Here is a 17,654-nt window from a genome sequence, read left to right on the forward strand (position 1 = left end):
TCGCTTCTTCCTGCAGCTGCTGCTTGCATGTCTCCACTAACATGTCCTCAGACGTCATGGTCCCGCTGCAGGAGGAGGGTCCAGAACATTCAAGAGACTTGTGTTCTGTAGGAGAATTTGAGTTTGACTCACTCGCCCAGAGTCGCTGAGATCACTCAGAATTCTTGGTGAACTGCAACCCTGCAGCCAGGCTGTTACCATGGAGATGTTAACGCTGAGCTCTGGTACATGGAGAAGAAACACGGCTTTACTGAGACCTGAGTACGCTCTCACATTGGACCCGGCAGCTTGTCATGTACCATGGATTAATCTGGTTTCCCTCCTGGGATGTTCCAGAAAAATCTGCCTGTGTGTTGTTTACTTCTCTTTAGAAGACTGTCCTATAAAGCACTGATCCACTTGAAGCCAGAACGTGTCCAGGAATAAAATCAAACGGTACTTTTAGCCAAGGAAAACCCTTTTTCTTTGTTTACCCGTGCAGCCGTCTTCTCTCCAGCAGGAGGATGGTGTCTGCTGCTGGAGAAGCTCAAGTTTGTTGAATATCAAACAACTACACTTCCCACCATCCATGCGCTGATTGCTGCTCTTTACTGCCAGACTTGCTTCTTGTTTGAATTATACATCTGTTTTGGTATCGTTGTAGTATTCCATCCATCATCCATCCATCATCCATCCATCATCCATCCATCATCCATCCATCATCCAACCATCATCCATCCATCCATCCATCATCCATCCATCATCCATCCATCATCCAACCATCATCCAACCATCATCCATCATCCATCCATCATCCATCCATCATCCATCCATCATCCATCCATCATCCAACCATCATCCATCCATCCATCCATCATCCATCCATCATCCATCCATCATCCAACCATCATCCATCCATCATCCATCCATCATCCATCCATCATCCATCCATCATCCATCCATCATCCAACCATCATCCATCCATCATCCATCCATCATCCATCCATCATCCATCCATCATCCATCCATCCATCCATCATCCATCCATCATCCATCCATCATCCATCATCCATCCATCATCCATCCTTCCATTCATCCTTCCATCCATCCCTCCATCATCCATTCATCATCCATCCTTCCATTCATCCTTCCATCCATCCCTCCATCATCCATTCATCCATCCATCATCCATCCATCCATCCATCCATCATCCATCCATCATCCATCCATCATCCATCCTTCCATTCATCCTTCCATCCATCCCTCCATCATCCATTCATCATCCATCCTTCCATTCATCCTTCCATCCATCCCTCCATCATCCATTCATCCATCCATCATCCATCCATCCATCCATCCATCATCCATCCATCATCCATCCATCATCCATCCTTCCATTCATCCTTCCATCCATCCCTCCATCATCCATTCATCATCCATCCTTCCATTCATCCTTCCATCCATCCCTCCATCATCCATTCATCCATCCATCATCCATCCATCCATCCATCATCCATCCATCATCCATCCATCATCCATCCATCATCCATCCTTCCATTCATCCTTCCATCCATCCCTCCATCATCCATTCATCCATCCATCATCCATCCATCCATCCATCCATCATCCATCCATCATCCATCCATCATCCATTCATTATCCATCCATCATCCATCCATCCATCCATCATCCATCCATCCATCCATCATCCATCAACCATCATCCATCATCCATCCATCCATCCATCCATCCATCCACCATCCATCCATCCATCATCCATCCATCCATCATCCATCATCCATCCATCATCCATTCATTATCCATCCATCATCCATCCATCCATCCATCATCCATCCATCCATCCATCATCCATCAACCATCATCCATCATCCATCCATCCATCATCCATCCATCCATCATCCATCCATCCATCATCCATCCATCCATCCATCCATCATCCATCCATCCATCCATCCATCATCCATCCATCAACCATCATCCATCCATCATCCATCCACCATCCATCATCCATCCATCCATCCATCATCCATCCATCATCCATCCATCCATCCATCCATCCATCATCCATCCATCCATCCATCCATCCATCCATCATCCATCCATCCATCCATCCATCATCATCCATCCATCCATCCATCATCCATCCATCCATCCATCCATCCATCCATCATCCATCCATCCATCCATCCATCATCCATCCATCATCCATCCATCCATCATCCATCCATACATCCATCATCCATCCATCCATCATCCATCCATCCATCCATCCATCCATCATCCATCCGTCCATCATCCATCCATCCATTCATCCTTCCATCCATTCCTCCATCCATCCATCATCCATCCATCATTCATCCTTCAATCCATTCATCCTTCCATCTATCCATCCATTCATCCATCATTCATCCTTCAATCCATTCATCCATCCATCATCCCTCCCTCCATGTTCCCCCTCTTCTCCTGTTCAGGGTGGTGGGGGTGGAGCCTATCCCAGCAGCCTTCCCCCTGGACAGGTCACCAGTCCATGGCAGGGCCAACACATAGAGACAGACAACCATTGGCTCTCCCAGCCACGCCTACGGTCAATTTAGAGTCTGGATTAACCTGGTCCCTCTTGATGTCTTTGGACTGTGGAGGAAGCTGGAGTACCAGAGAGAACCCAGCAGGAACAGGGAGAACATGGAGACTCACCCAGAAAGACCCCGTGCTGCAGCCGGGGCTCCACCCACAACCTTCTTGCTGGGGGCCACAGGGAGGACCACTGCTCCACTGGGCTGTCCGTTGTTGTATTGTTGTCTTCTTACATTTTTAAATGTGATTTGCGTTATAGATTAGCGCCAGTTATTTTGTTTTAATAAATAATAATCGACTAAGACGATTTTCATTCCTTCATCACTTCTGTGTGACTCCAGACTGCAGGAAGAACCAGCCACGTATGTTTAGTTTGAAGCTAACCGAGACTGATGGCTAACAGCAGCTAAACTGTCTTAAAAATGTCAGTTTAAACTCTCCAGGTTGTCGTCTGGTACGTTGTTGATGTTCAACCTTCAGGTGTCTCGTCCCCGCAGGTGAAGTACAAGGAGGACTTTGAGAAGATGAAGGGTCAGAGTCTGTTTGTTCCTGGAGCCGAGGTCATCCACGCCAAGAACATCAGCGCCGTTATATCTGAGGTGTGAGCGCGCCCATACATGAAGATGATGCTCTTCTCTATACTGACCGACTCACCTGAAGGTTTCTGTGTGTAGTCCAAGTACAAGGAGGAGGGGAAGAAGGAGGCAGCGGTTTCTCTTTACTCCATCCTGCCGGAGACGCCGGAGACGCAGCACGCCAGAGAGGCCTCCGAGCTGCTGAGTCAGGTACGTGCATCGCACACAGGACGCCTCCTGTATGTGTGACATTTGACATATGACATCATACCTGCTAAATATCAGCCAGCTGTGGTTCTCCTGTGGTGGAGCTCTGACTGGTGTTTGTTTGTTTGTTTGTTTGTTTGTTTTTCAGATTAAATACAAAGGAAACATGAAGACAGAAATCTCCTCGTCTCTTTACTCTGTGATGCCTGAAACCTCCGAGACCCAGTTTGTTAAAGAACTGACAGAGATGCTGAGTGAGGTGAGGAGGGAGGGATGGAGAGGTGGAGGGAGGAATGGATGGATGGAGGGAGGAATGGGTGGATGGAGGGAGGGATTTTGAGGGAGGGAGGGATTGAGGGAGGGGTAGAAGAATGGGTGGATGGAGAGGTGGAGGGAGGGGTAGAAGAATGGGTGGATGGAGGGATGGAGAGATGGAGGGGCTGGACAGCGCCTGAGCCAGTGAGTCTCCTTGCCCCCCAGAACAAGTACAAGGAGGAAGGGAAGAAGGAGATGAGCAGCAGCCTCTACTCACAGCTTCCTGAAACCACTGAGACGCAGCTCGCCAAGACCGTCCACAAGTTCCAGAGCGAGGTAGACAAACGCACCAACACCACACCGCTGTCTCATTAGCTGACTCCACGGGGGGCGTGAACACGCCTCAGGGTCATCATGAAGGTCTGTCATGTGACCTGTTTTAGAAAAAGTACAAGGAGGACGGGAAGAGGAAAGCATCTGTGTCGCTGTACTCGCAGCTTCCTGATACTCCAGAAATACAACACGCCCTGGAGGTGTCGGCGCTGCAGAGCGAGGTACCGACTCACTGTCCACACTCAAAGGGTCTACAGCTGCTGTAGTTGCCATAGTAACGGCTCCATCAGTTCAGTCGGACCTCTGTTGTCTCAATATGCGTAAACGGGCAGGTGCATGTTGGCCTCCTTTACACTAGGGGGCAATACAGCCTCTAACAGCTGGTTAAAATGGGTCTTTCTCCCAGTTCAATAAAACTGGCTTCAGTACTGGTTTGAGGTTTTTGCTTTGCCAGTTTACCACTTTTTTGTCCAACTTGGATCACATAAATCACATTTCCTCCAGTAATGATACAAGTAAGTAAAAAAAAAGTCATTTTAAAAGTTTTACCCTCCATTGTTAATTTAACCCTCTTAAATTGAGTAGAGTACGTAAATTCCAACCCGTCCTTGAATGTCACTGAACATGCGATTCTCCAGGTGGAACGTTGGTGTTGTATTGTCGTGTTTGCGGGGGCGAGGTAGTAGAACCCTTGTGCTCCCGGCTCACTTGTTCACCTGTTCATCAGGTGAATTATCGTCCCAAAGTGCTGGTGAAAGGAGCTCCGACGTCTCTGTACTCGCAGCTTCCTGACACCACAGAGATCCAGTTCGCCCGTGAGATGACGGAGATGCAGAGCGAGGTACTGCCCGCTGCCGCAGTGACTATTCTTGAAGGTGTAAAGGTCATTACTCTGTTCGAAAACAGATTCATAATTTGTGTTTTAAAACAGCAACGAGGGCCATAGCTAATTTCTGACAGCAAAAGTGTTCATTAAAAACTCTTGCAGTAGTATCGCAGTATTTCCATCCTTTCAGAGTAAGTACAAGGAGGGTGGCAGGAAGAGTCTGTCCCAGAGCTTCTACTCTCAGCTACCAGAGACGGCCGAGACTCAGTTTGCTAAAAGTGTGGCCGAGCTGCAGAGCGAGGTGAGACCCGATGCCGTCACCTCAAATCTGACCGCCGGCTGAACGATGCTGCTGTAACCTTCTGTCTGATCGACAGGCCCGGTACAAGCACGCGGGGAAGAAGCGCGTGAGCTCGTCCTTGTACTCTCTCCTGCCTGACACCTTAGAGACGGCTCACGCCAAGGAAGTCTCTGAGCTCTGCAGTGAGGTAAATATCAGCAAACTGATACCTGAGGGTCCAGACCCCAGGTGAGTCCAACCGACCTTGGTTTTCTTCCTGCAGGTGAAGTACAAAGAAGAAGGGAAGAAAGAGATGAGCATGAACCTCTACTCCGTGCTGCCAGAGACCATTGACACCCAACACGCCAAACAGCTGTCCAACCTGCAGAGTGAGGCAGGTCACATGTGGTTCAGTGAAGGTCCCGGTACCTCGTAACACGTATCGCAATATCTCAGACGTGTCTGGAGACATGTGTCCACTGGGTTTGGTGGTCCAAGGTCACAGTCACATGCTCACATCAGATGCAGTCTTTGTAGCTGAAATGAGGTTAAATGTAGCCGCTTGTTGTCTTCATCCTAACTAGCGTGTTAGCATTGACGCTGGTCGTCTCTCGCTGCTGCAGCTGAAGTACAAAGGAAACGTGAAGCAGGAGATTCAGAGCAGTTTGTACCATCAACTCCCTGAAACCACGGAGACTCAGCTGGCCAAGCAGCTGTCAGAGCTGCAGAGCCAGGTAGGCCACCTCCTCCACATCGTCCACATCACACCTCTGAGTGTTGAGGGAAACCTCCACCTCTAGTTTGACCCTGATGGATTCACACGGTGGCTCGAATGTTTGCAGGTGAAGTATAAAGAAGCCGGGAAGAAGGAGGGGAGCAGCTGCCTGTACGCCCGTCTACCTGAGACTCTGGAGACTCAGCACGCCAAAGAGGCCTCGGAGCTGTTCAGTCAGGTACAGCCGCGCCGCGCCGCTAACGAGAGTTCTGTCAAGAACAACTCAGCAGATTGAAGTTAACTATGCTGGACTCTCCAGAATAAATACAAGGAGAGCGGGAAGAAGGAGATGTCCAGCTCGCTTTACGCCACTCTGGCCGACACCTCAGAGACCAGCTTTGCCAAAGAGATGACGGACGCACTGAGCCAGGTGAGCCTCACAGTAGATGACAAAGGTTAGGATTATCGTAGGTTAGGGTCAGACAAGGGTTAGATTAGATTACATTAGTTTGGGGGTGGATTATAGTATACAAGGGATTATTTTCCATGAATCTAAATTGTATTTGGTTATTATTCATGTTTCCATGTAACATTTATATTAGAGTTCATCAGGGTTAGGTCCTATCAGATTAGATTAGATCAAGTTTAAAGTTACACTAGAATTATAATTGTATTGGTTCAGATTAGGCAAAACCAGGGTTGGATTAGTTTAGTTTAGATTATATGAGGGTTAGGTTATGAAAGATTAGATTACATTCTATGAGATTAGACCTAGAGTAGGGATGGATTATGTTAGACCAGACTGGATTAGATTGCTTTGGGGTTGCATTTGGGTTCAATTCTATCACATCTGGGTGAGGTTAGAGTTGATGAAAGTAAATTAGGTCAACTTAGGTTAGACAAGGCTTAAATGAATGAAGATGGTTGGCATGAGGCTAAATTACATTTTAATAAAACTGAATCAGATTTCTTTCAGAACAGATGAGGCTGTAAAATTAGATTATAGAATTATCCGATCATATTCCATGTTCGTAGCACAGATTAGGGTCAATAAACAACCCTGTACAGGATTAGATGTGTTTTAGATGACATCATAGTCAGGGAGATGAGGTTAATTTTGATATCTTAGAGTGGACATGATTGCCTTTGGTTATTTGGATTGGTTTATTGAAGATGTTGTTAGATTACTCACAACAAGATTCTGTCAGATTTGACTCCAGTGAACTGCATCAGTTTTGGTTAGTTTAGATCTGATGATGTAAACCAGGTTTGATGAGGGCCAACAAAATCCTCTCAAATGGGATTTAGAACGTCAGCTGGACACCAACCGCGATCGGAGTCACAGGAGAGCCGCTGTCCTCCTCATCGCCTCCTCTGATGTTTCTCAGGTGAATTGATCATCACAGGACTAATTACCATCAAAAAAAGGGATCAAAGATGAGATCTGTGTTGCAAACCTTAATTTGCATCACACTAATGAGGCTCAGCTCGCCGTTGCTTCACCAGGATGCAAGCAAAACTCTTTACTATACAAACAAGGAAACACAAGAACAGGAGAGCGTTTGCAGCTGACGGTTGTGAATTCTGTTCTGTATTTATCTAAACGCTGTTTTCTGACCTACTGGGTTGTTTTTTTTAATGTAGAAAATGACTTCAAGAGTAGATCTGCCTGCAGGAGAGAACCTCCTCGTGCACTGTTCTACCCAGAACATGCTGTGATGATGAACAAACTGTTTTTAACAGAGGAAGTACAAAGAGAACGGGATGAAGAGCCTCTCTCAGAGTGTCTACTCTCAGCTGCCAGAGACCTCCGAGACGCTGTTGCTTAAGGCCGTCTCAGAGCTTCAGAGCGAGGTGAGGAACCTCTGGACTCGACACAGTTGGAGTTCTAGACACTGGTGTCAAACTGGACCTCAGCCCCTGCTTTCATTCAATGATTGTTTCATTAAGAATCCATGAAGGTTGATATTTCAGTTTCATTAGCAAACTAAATCAGCAAGTCTGCTCCCCAGCTCTGGTATCATGTCAAAGATGCAAGTGTTGCCTTTACACACTGGCAAACAAAATGAAATAAATGTCAAATACTGGAAATAGTTGGCTCCCCTCTGCAGCCCGCAAACTCTCTCTGCGTTTAAACAGAGCCGTGCCACGTCGGGGTGGAGCAGGTAAATATGTCTGCGATCTGAAGCGGCTGAAATTGGACCAACCAAGTCAGATGTCAGATTTATGTGGTAGCGCCTCAAGAATTGTCTTTTTTGTCACACTCACACACAAATGTTCCAATTTGAGTGGAATAATATTTCCAGACATTGAAGTATCATCTTATTCCATCAGATAAAATACAGAAAGGGAAAGAAGGACGTGTCCAGCTCTCTGTACGCTACGCTACCTGAGACTTTGGAGACACTGCACGCCAAAGAGGCCTCCGACCTGCAGAGTGAGGTACCGATACTGCAAGTACATGTATACTGTAGTCACGTGATCAGCACTGTGACAAGCATCCACCCTCCCCTCTTGTTATATCTGCTCCTGCAGCTGAAGTACAAGGCTTCTCAGAGGAAAGGTCTGTCCTCCAGTCTGTTCCACCTGCTGCCAGAAACCCTGGAGACAGCCCACGCCAGAGACGTCTCCGAGCTGCTCAGCGAGGTGAGAACAGTCGGTTGGAATCATTTCCTCCAGCTGGTGGATGAAGCTGTAGATAAAACTCCCTCGTGTCTCCAGGTGAAGTATAAAGAAGATGGTAAGAAGGAGATGTGCATCAACCTGTACTCTCTGCTGCCGGAGACCATCGACAGCCAGCACGCCAGAGAGCTCACTGCCCTGCAGAGTGAGGTACTCCCAAAGCCACTTCCTTTTCTCTTCCCTGTGAGAATCGCATATTTTTCTTTCAAGCACTCACTAATGGGAGTCTTGAACTCTTAAAGATGATTTTTTTACTACTTTTACTTGTTTGTCACTCCAGGATGCAGAAAGGGCCAGCCACAAAATTTGCTTGAAGCTAATGGCTAATTGCTAATGACTGACGGCCGTTTACAACTCTCAAATGCACCATCCTCTTTGTCCTGCTGCGAGCTCAATGATCCCCCGACACCGAACAGCCTGAATGCAAATGGGACTGTTAGAATTTGATATGCAGCTGACAGAAATCCTTAGATTCTCATCAACATACAACTGAAGTCCTGCCTTCAGTCAACAGAGAGGCTGCTGAACTTTGGATAAACTGAATTTAGGAACCATTCTTAGCAAAAATTAGGCTTTTGGTCTGACAGCTCTGGAGTCAGTAGAACCAGTCTCAGGAAAACCTCCTGCACCAAACATCGGGCCGCAGAGAGTCAGGGAAATTGAAAACCCTGCAGCGCATGAAGCCACCATGTAATGCTGCGTTTTGTCTGCTGCAGGTGAAATATAAAGAAGGCATGAAGCAGAAGAACCACAGCACTTTGTACCATCAACTCCCAGAAACCACCGAGACTCAGCTGGCCAAGCAGCTGTCGGAACTGCAGAGCCAGGTAGGAACACCAGGAACCAGGACGGGAGTCTGGTGGGCTTCCAAGGCCGTAGCGAGCAGACCATGACCACGCCTGGTTTTGACTCCACTGATTGTGTTAGCTGTCACATGTCTGTCTGAGTCACTGAGTGTTGGATCATAATTACAGAACAAGTACAAGGAGGCCGGTCAGAAGGAAGCTCATTCCTGCCTGTACTCCGTGCTGCCGCTCACCATGGAGACGCAGCACGCCAAAGATGCCGCCGAGCTGCTCAGTCAGGTAACTTCCGCTCTGCAGATGGACGTAAGACCAGGACATGGTTGTCTGTCTGGAGGTAGAGTGGTGGTCGTGTTGCTACGATACAAGAGGCGTGTCCAGTTATGTCAAGGCCTGCTTCTAAGACCCCTGGTAACACAAGCTGGTACTTAAAGGGACTGCAGTATGAACCAACTGTGAACCAGAACTAGCAGCTGCTTAGGACCAGCTCTCAGTTCTTGTTGGTTAAAAAGAGAGAGAACTCAATGTCCATTTCATCAAGAACTAAAAAGCTCTGTCAACGTCCTCCCGCTGGGTTTCTCAGGTCAAGAACCAGGAGAGCAGGAGGAAGATGTCCAGTTCTCTCTACTCTACCTTGGCTGACACAACAGAAACCAGCTTCGCCAGAGAGATGACGGATATGCAGAGCAAGGTGGGCACCCCTCAGTCCCCCGGTTTGGATCCATCTCTTAGGTTCCCGCAGAGTTCCCTCAAAAGAGCATCTTTCAGTCTCCATGGAGGTTTGCGGTGACGCGGGTCTGTTGTTCTGTAAGCTGACGGCTTTGTGTCATTTGTGTTTGTTTCAGAACAAGTACCAGGAGGACGGGAAGAGGAGCCTGTCCCAGAGTTTCTACTCTCAGTTACCAGAAACAAGCGAGACTCAGTTCGCCAAAACTGTGTCTGAGCTGCAGAGTGAGGTGAGAGCTCCCCAGTGGGAGGGGACGTTCTCCACATGTTCTCTTAAGCTGAACCGTGTCCCTAAACATCAGGGAGCATTCTACAAGCATCATGGTTTGGTACCAAAAGCCCTACAGTTCCCATCTGGTTCTTTAAATGTTCCATTTAGTTTTTTTTTTGTTTTTTTTAAGAGAAAAACGTCATCTGGTTTGAAGGCAGTTCTCGGTACGTTCTGTTGTGTTTGTGTTCCACTTCAGGTGAAGTACAAAGAAGCGGGAAAGAAAGAAGCAACAAGCTCTCTTTACTCGACTCTCCCAGAGACCCTGGAAACGCAACATGCCAAAGAGGCTTCGCAGCTCCAGAGTGAGGTACACACACACACACATGCACACACACACACACAAATCTTTGACCTCCAAAACTTTTCCCTTCATCTTTGTGTCCCAGTGGACTCTGACAGGCACAAGTCATGGAGGCAGACCACCACGGTGCCCAGTTCCAGTTGATCTGTTGATACGTGACGTGGTTGAGTAGAAATCAGGTTAAAATTCATATTTAAGCTAACAAAAGTTAAGACTAGAAGGCTTTCAAATGTAGAAAACAGACCAGGGAGTGAAGGTGAGCTTGAAGCTTGAATCTGCGGTCAGTCAAGGACAAGGTCAGGGAAGGTCAAAAGGAAGCAGCTGGGCTTTTATTTCCTTCATCTTTGTGCAGTGGAACTGTTTTGTTCCCGGAGCAAACTGACAGTGATCTTCGTCTCCTCTGTTCCAGCTGAGGTACAAACGGAGTGCGAAGAGCCACTCCTCCAGTCTGTACCACCTGATGTCCGAAACCAATGACACTCAGTTTGCGCGGCAGCAGATGGAGATACTCAGTGAGGTAAACAGCTCTTCATGGGACCAGGGTCTCTGTCGTTACTTCTATGTCATAAATTAATAATCAATATTGGATCACAAACGCGTTGATTTAAATGTCAGGAACAGCTGGTCAGAGGCTCCGAGTGGTGGTTCTGAACGGGTCAACGCAGGTTTATGATCATCCTTGTTGTTGTTTGTCTCATCTTCAGGTCAAATACAAAGAAGAGGGTAAGAAGGAGCAGAGCGTCAACCTGTACTCTGTCCTGCCCGACCCACTGGACACTCAGCACGCCAAAGAGGTGGCCGGCATGCAGAGTCAGGTGGGTCGAGGAGATGGGGAACTTCTGCCATGTGTGAGGGGGTTATTTTTGTTTCTCACTCAGGAACCGGTGATGTGTGGTTCCCAGTAATGGCTTGTAGCCAATCCCATTGGCTGCTGGTGGAGGACCCAGGAGAGGATCAGTTCTGCGGCTAAGCTAACAGCAGACGCTCCTGTTGTCCTTACACTTGTCACTGACTGGAGGACTAAACCTTCATCTTTTGTCATGGTTTTCAGGTTAAATATAAAGAAGCTAGTAAACAGCAGGCATTAATGTCTCTGTACCATGGACTCCCTGAAACTCTGGAGACACAACATGCTAAGGAGGCTTCCCAGCTGCAGAGTCAGGTAGATGCATGTACATGTGACACCTGATCCCCAGTAGGTTGACTAGATAAACCGCCAGCATGATGATCACCTGTCAATCTGTGTCAGATCCCATATAAAGAGGCGATAAAGAAGGAGCTGCCGTGTCCCGTTTACCACCAGCTCCCCGACACCCTGGAGACCCAGTTAGCCCGAGAGCTCAGCAACATGCAGAGCAACGTAAGAGCACAGGGTGGAACAACTGAACACCAGCTGTATGAAAAGAGCCATTTTCCATCGTCAGGGATCGTAATCTGGTTGTCTTCTGTGTCTGGTTGTAGATTAAGTACAAGGAGGATGGGATGAAGTGCCTCTCTCACAGTCTGTACTCCAGGCTGCCAGAGACCTTGGAGACTCAGTACGCTAAAACCGTCTCTGAGCTGCAGAGCGATGTGAGTCCAGCCGCCTCACACTGAACCTCTCTGGGCAGAAAACACTTTCTGCGTGATGTGTTGCTTCAGAACTCATCAGATTTGACACTCGTGGTTTGGAGTGAAACATCTCACCGAATGAACACTTGACTGTAAGATGGTGAAGATGGTAGACATGAACTCAGCTTAGCCTCAGCCTATTGGCATTGTCCCTGTGAGTGAATTAGCATGCTGATGTAGCCTGTTTAGCATTCTACGCACAGCAGCAGTTTCCAGCTGGTCTGGCCTGTGTTGTGAAAGTGAGGACTGTTTTCCCTCCATTTTCTTCTTTGATTCTTGACACTCAGAATGGCTCTCCGTTCCACTTTTGGGTTGCGACCCACCGGTTGAGAACCACTGCCGTACGGGTCTCATGCATATCAACATAAAAACGTGGGTTCTGTTGTTGTAGACAAAGTACAAGACATCGGGGAGACAGGCGGCAGGCAGCTGTCTCTACTCTGTGATGGCAGAAACTCCGGAGACTCAACACGCCAGGCAGACCTCTCAGTTACAGAGCCAGGTGGAGAACACACACACACACACACACACACACACACACACACAGAACAAATACCGTGCAACATTTTTTCTACTCATTTTCCAAATGACAACAGATAATGATGATTGTCACAGGCTCAGGAAAGGAAGGACACATGTATGATCTCGTGTCTGTTTTTGTTAGGGATCACCGCTAAAATCCCACCATTGTCAGTGAAATAGGCCTGTCTGTTCAGATATGGGTAATATCAGGAATCATATCCCGATACCAGCCAGAACAATCTCAGTCAGATATGCTCCAGCCTAGTTGTGTGTCTGCAAACAGAAGGCGCGTGTCATGCAGCTGTAGATGATGTGTGAGCTGCATCAGCAGCTTCTAATGTTCTTCTCTTCTCTTTTTTTACATCATTAATTTTGGATGGATTATAATCTGGTGGTGTCGCCCCTGCAGGTGAGGTACAAGGAGGACGTCCAGAAGGAGCTGGCGTCCAGCCTCTTCTGCAGCCTCCCTGAAACCCTCCAGACTCAGCTGGCCAAGGAGGTGACGGAGCTGCAGAGCCAGGTGACCTGCTCCTCATCACTGGAGCCTGGAGCTCCTCTCCTGGGCCCTGGAGATCTTGAGACTCCCAGCAGGAAACATCACATCATCCAAGTCCCGCGCAACGTTGCAGCAGAAACAAAACCATTACTCTTTGCTTTTGAGTACATTTAAGAGTCGGTACTTCTCTATTTTTAGTAATTGTCAGAACTCCTGCTTTTACTTGAGTATGTGCACCTCTACCTCCACCCTGTCTGTGCGTGATGACTTCACCTTCCTTGGGTGACGCTCATGTTTCTGTGATGCAGTTGAAGTATAAGGACGGCTGTAAGAAGGACGCGTCCTCGTCCCTCTATCACCTCCTCCCAGAGACAGCAGAGACACATTTCGCCAAACATGTGTCTGAGATCCAGAGCGAGGTAATGAAGGCTCCTCCTCCTCCTCCTCCTCAACGCAATACTTGCTCTATTTAATAGTTTGTTTTTCCTTTGAAGGCAAAGTACAAGAAAGAAAAAGAGGACTTGTCCAACACTTTGTACTCGCTGCTTCCTGAAACTCTGGAGACTCAGTTTGTCAGAGAGATGGCGGAGACGCACAGCAAGGTGAGAAACACCAAACGAGGCAGGGAACCGACTCATTCAGTTGGAAGCAGCAGAAAAATTTGTTAAGAAGTTTAAGAAGTTGTACTTCCTATTGATGCTGCGTCAATCTAAGTTGAGTAAACTGATTCAAATCTTTCAGATTAAACACAACTTGAAGCTGGTTTTGACTGACTTGAAGTTAATAATTTTGATTTGATACTTTTGTCACCTTTTTGTTCCAGTACTTTTCCTTCATAATGCAGTTTTCACCAGAGAATCAAAGTATGTGTCGGGCATTAAAACAATACTTCCCCCCAAAATGCTTTACTGTAACTTTACACTCCCTAATAGGTGTCTTGACAACGATGTTTTCTCCCTCCTGCATCACTTCTTTGTGACTCTAAAATGCAGCAAGAACCAGCCACCTATGTTTAGCTTGAAGCTAATGGAGACTGACAGCTAACAGCAGCGAAACGGTCCAAAAACAAACTCTCCAGGTTGTCGTTCAGTGTAATCCATGTCTCCCTAATCCAGCCGTGTGATCAGTCATCCACGAACGCTTTGATCGGAGGTGTGTCGGGGTGACCTGTGTTATCTAAGGGTCCTGTGAGTCAGCTGACATCACATCACTGCTAACTGTTAGCTTGTTGGTATCAGACGTTCTTTCTTCATTGTGTCTCAATATTCATGTTTCCAGTGTTATCAGTTAAGACTTGGCTCCGCCCACTGAACACGTCAGTGCGGAGCAGCGGGTGGGGAAGTGCTGCTGACATTCTCCTGCAGTGACTTTGACAGCTCTGAGATAAGAAGGTCTGGATTTGGCTAATGGTCTGGAGCTGTTCTCCTCTTGGACTAGAGATGCTAACTAGCTACCAAACCACCAGGACTGTCATCTTCTAGTCTCTGTCTGGCGGCTCTTCCTGTCCGGGTGGCTGTTACTGATTCAGACTCAAATCGGACGTGAAGCTGATTAAAGCCTCTGGTGATGTCATAGAGAAGTTACCTCCTCAGCAGCCAATAGGATGCAGGACTGATAAGGTGTGTATTTCTGGTTACTGTGTGTTTCAGGTAAAGTACAAGCAGGCTGGACAGCAGCAGGCGGCGGCGTCTCTGTACTCCAAACTGCCTGAAACTCTGGACACCAAACACGCCAAAGAAGCCGGCGAACTGCGGAGTGACGTGAGTCTGCTTTTGGTTTTGGTTCTTTTCAAGAAAATTACACTTCCGTCCTGTTTCAAGTAGATGAGTCGCCTCCACCATCACAAGGTTGGGGGATGTTGTGGTCTTTGAAGCCGGATCATGTTTTCTCAACATTTAGATCCAGTGCACTGACAGTTTGTGTGTCCGACCCTTCAGACGTGCTGGAACGTGAAGACATCCGCCAACCTCCATTTTGTTTTGTTGTTTTTTAACATTTATTTTTAAAACGATTTTCCTGATTTTTCAGGCTTTTCCTCCCCAGTAGAACTCTTCAGTGGGGTTTGGAGGATAAACCCTTATTCATGTTCTCCAGAGAGGAGTTATTTTCAGCTGTGATGCCACAACCATCCGAGGTCGCCTCAGCCAGCAGGTTGATGGTGTCTGCTGCTGTACACGACCACAGTTTGAAGGGTATTAACTCGCAGCCCTCAAGAGTGACTTCAGTTACAAGCTATTTAGCAACAGCAAAATGGTCATGAAATGTAGTCATTTGAAAGAATAAAGGGTCAGAAATGTCGTTCGTATTGAGTTCTGGTGTGAGTGGTTCTGAGCTCTCAAGATAACTACGCCAAATTAAATGTTGCATGGTCACGGTTCATCTGCTCACTGGTCATCTTGCTGCTGGGAAGGTTTGCAAACATCCTGGTCGTCGCTCCACCCCGAGATGAACTGGTCCCAGCTGAATGACATTCCGACTGTTTTCACTGGTGACCAAACATTTAGTGGCTCCTTCGATTTTTGTTCTGGGCAGAAAAAGTACAAAGATGATGGGAGGAAAGAGATGACATCATCACTGTACTCTCAGCTCCCAGAGACCTCTGAAACCCAGTTTGCCCAGGAGATGACAAAGATACAGAGTGAGGTAGGTCTCTCACACACACACACACACACACACACACACACACACACACACACACACACACACAGGTACCACTTGTCACCTGGAAAAAAAGAGGAACTTGAGTCGATAAAAAATATCAACACCGTAAATAACGAAGCGATTCACTCCCTGTTGGCTTTGTCCCTGCTGCTAACTTCCCTTGGCGGCCATATTGGATGATTGATGTTGATGGATGTGGTCATGGATGTGTTGGGTGCGGATCCCCAGAAGACCAGCGCCGCCTCTGCTTGGCGGCTGCTGGATGCATTTAGTTGTGAGCAGTGAGATGGATCAGGGCCAGAGCCAATCAGAGAACAAGGAGGAAAGGACAAATATAAAACCCTGTTTTACGTCTGTGTACGTACTGTGGTTCATACACACGACCAAACAACGAACCCTCAAATAAATAAACAGAAAATTTTGTTTCGAAGCAAATAATCAAACTCTAAAAGATGCAGAAAAAAATAACTTGGAGTGTTTGTTTATTTTTGTTGTGATGTTACATGGTGGTTTTCCATCTTCAGAACAAGTACAAAGAGAGTGGGAAGAAGAGTCAGACTGTCAGCATCTACTCACAGCTGCCCGAGACCAACGAGATCCAATTCGCCAAAACCGTCTCGGAAATTCAGAGCGAGGTACACCGGAGAGGTGTCACACAGTTTCTGAACAAAAGTATAAGAATCACTTGGACTTCTTCCTCACATAGAACCCACTCACGTCCCCTTTTTTCATCTCCAGTTTAGCCAAACACACCTCATTCTGATTCATGTGTTGAGTCTCTATTGAAGAACCCAAAGAAAGAAAAGTGTGTCGTTCTCCTGCAGAAGAGCACAACATCTCACGCAATTCAAATGATGCTGGATCTTATTTTCCAGGTCAAATATAAAGAGGCGGGGAAAAAGGAAGCTTCCAGCTCTCTGTACTCAAAGCTGCCAGAGACTCAAGACACTCTTCATGCCAAAGAAGTATCTGAGCTGCAGAGTCAGGTGAGTAGAACTCTGCTGAGGCTGAGGGAGGGTCTCTGCTTCTGGTCCCAGAGCCAGGGGTGGGGAAATGTCCCACGGCTTTACATGCCAGCAAATGTGTTGTTTACAATCCAGCTGCTTGACAAGCGTCCACCAAAGATTAGACCAATTCTCTGGTAAAGGAGTCGATCGTCCCAAGAGACAGACGAGAAGACAGAGATGCTTCTCTAGGGAGCTGAGACCCAGGCTAGTTAGCTTAGCACAATGACTGGTAGTGGGTGGGAAGTGTTAGCATAGCTGCGTCTCTGCCTGCATTAATATCAGGAGGGTTGTGTAACCTTGGTGATGAATACCAGTTTACCATGAGGAGACGTTGTAGTGGTAGAATCAGACACGTAGCCAGAACTACTTTCCTGACTGGGAGCAGTGATTTGACGCAGCACCTCCAAAGCTCCATTGGAACTTGGGTCAACAGAACCAAAGGTTTGTTGAGGACTAGAAGAGCGACTGCTGCTACTGATGATGATGAGGAGGAGGAGGATTCCTGCTGGACACACCAGCATCCTGGACCTGGGCCAGCTGATGCTAACACTTCCACCCACTACCAGCCATTGGGCTAAGCTAACTAGCCTGGACCTGAGCTAGCTGATGCTATCACTTCCACCCACGACCAGCCATTGGGCTAAGCTAACTAGCCTGGACCTGAGCTAGCTACAATTCTACAATTTCATTTAGCAGACGCTTTTGTCCAAAGCGACGTACAACACAAGCAAGAATTTAGACTTAAGCTGATGCTAACACTTCCACCCACTACCAGCCATTGCGCTAAGCTAACTAGCCTGGGTCTCAGC

The 17,654-nt window shown here is 47.3% G+C and overlaps 1 protein-coding gene across 2 annotated transcripts in view; it reads left to right on the forward strand.

The window, feature by feature from the left end:
* LOC147241285 (uncharacterized) overlaps positions 1-17,654 on the forward strand; it is a 42,334-nt gene that overhangs the window by 8,143 nt on the left and 16,537 nt on the right. Inside the window, exons 6-39 of one of the 2 annotated variants that reach the window (XM_086192350.1) lie at positions 3,072-3,173; positions 3,249-3,359; positions 3,505-3,615; positions 3,837-3,947; positions 4,055-4,165; positions 4,672-4,827; positions 4,961-5,071; positions 5,148-5,258; positions 5,334-5,444; positions 5,674-5,784; positions 5,893-6,003; positions 6,085-6,195; positions 7,509-7,619; positions 8,100-8,207; positions 8,301-8,411; positions 8,487-8,597; positions 9,164-9,274; positions 9,422-9,532; positions 9,834-9,941; positions 10,096-10,206; positions 10,444-10,554; positions 10,958-11,065; positions 11,253-11,363; positions 11,600-11,710; positions 11,798-11,908; positions 12,010-12,120; positions 12,551-12,661; positions 13,091-13,201; positions 13,486-13,596; positions 13,672-13,779; positions 14,827-14,937; positions 15,710-15,820; positions 16,363-16,473; positions 16,714-16,824. In XM_086192350.1, coding sequence (XP_086048476.1) covers positions 3,072-3,173; positions 3,249-3,359; positions 3,505-3,615; positions 3,837-3,947; positions 4,055-4,165; positions 4,672-4,827; positions 4,961-5,071; positions 5,148-5,258; positions 5,334-5,444; positions 5,674-5,784; positions 5,893-6,003; positions 6,085-6,195; positions 7,509-7,619; positions 8,100-8,207; positions 8,301-8,411; positions 8,487-8,597; positions 9,164-9,274; positions 9,422-9,532; positions 9,834-9,941; positions 10,096-10,206; positions 10,444-10,554; positions 10,958-11,065; positions 11,253-11,363; positions 11,600-11,710; positions 11,798-11,908; positions 12,010-12,120; positions 12,551-12,661; positions 13,091-13,201; positions 13,486-13,596; positions 13,672-13,779; positions 14,827-14,937; positions 15,710-15,820; positions 16,363-16,473; positions 16,714-16,824 — 3,798 coding nt within the window. The remainder of the gene's footprint in view (positions 1-3,071; positions 3,174-3,248; positions 3,360-3,504; positions 3,616-3,836; positions 3,948-4,054; positions 4,166-4,671; positions 4,828-4,960; positions 5,072-5,147; positions 5,259-5,333; positions 5,445-5,673; positions 5,785-5,892; positions 6,004-6,084; positions 6,196-7,508; positions 7,620-8,099; positions 8,208-8,300; positions 8,412-8,486; positions 8,598-9,163; positions 9,275-9,421; positions 9,533-9,833; positions 9,942-10,095; positions 10,207-10,443; positions 10,555-10,957; positions 11,066-11,252; positions 11,364-11,599; positions 11,711-11,797; positions 11,909-12,009; positions 12,121-12,550; positions 12,662-13,090; positions 13,202-13,485; positions 13,597-13,671; positions 13,780-14,826; positions 14,938-15,709; positions 15,821-16,362; positions 16,474-16,713; positions 16,825-17,654) is intronic. The other variant, XM_086192351.1, reaches the window with a different exon arrangement.

This window comes from Aulostomus chinensis, chromosome 21, assembly GCF_037954235.1.
Source record: "Aulostomus chinensis isolate RoL2024-O1b breed Wild chromosome 21, RoL_Achi_v1.0, whole genome shotgun sequence".
In the NCBI taxonomy this organism is placed as follows: domain Eukaryota; kingdom Metazoa; phylum Chordata; class Actinopteri; order Syngnathiformes; family Aulostomidae; genus Aulostomus; species Aulostomus chinensis.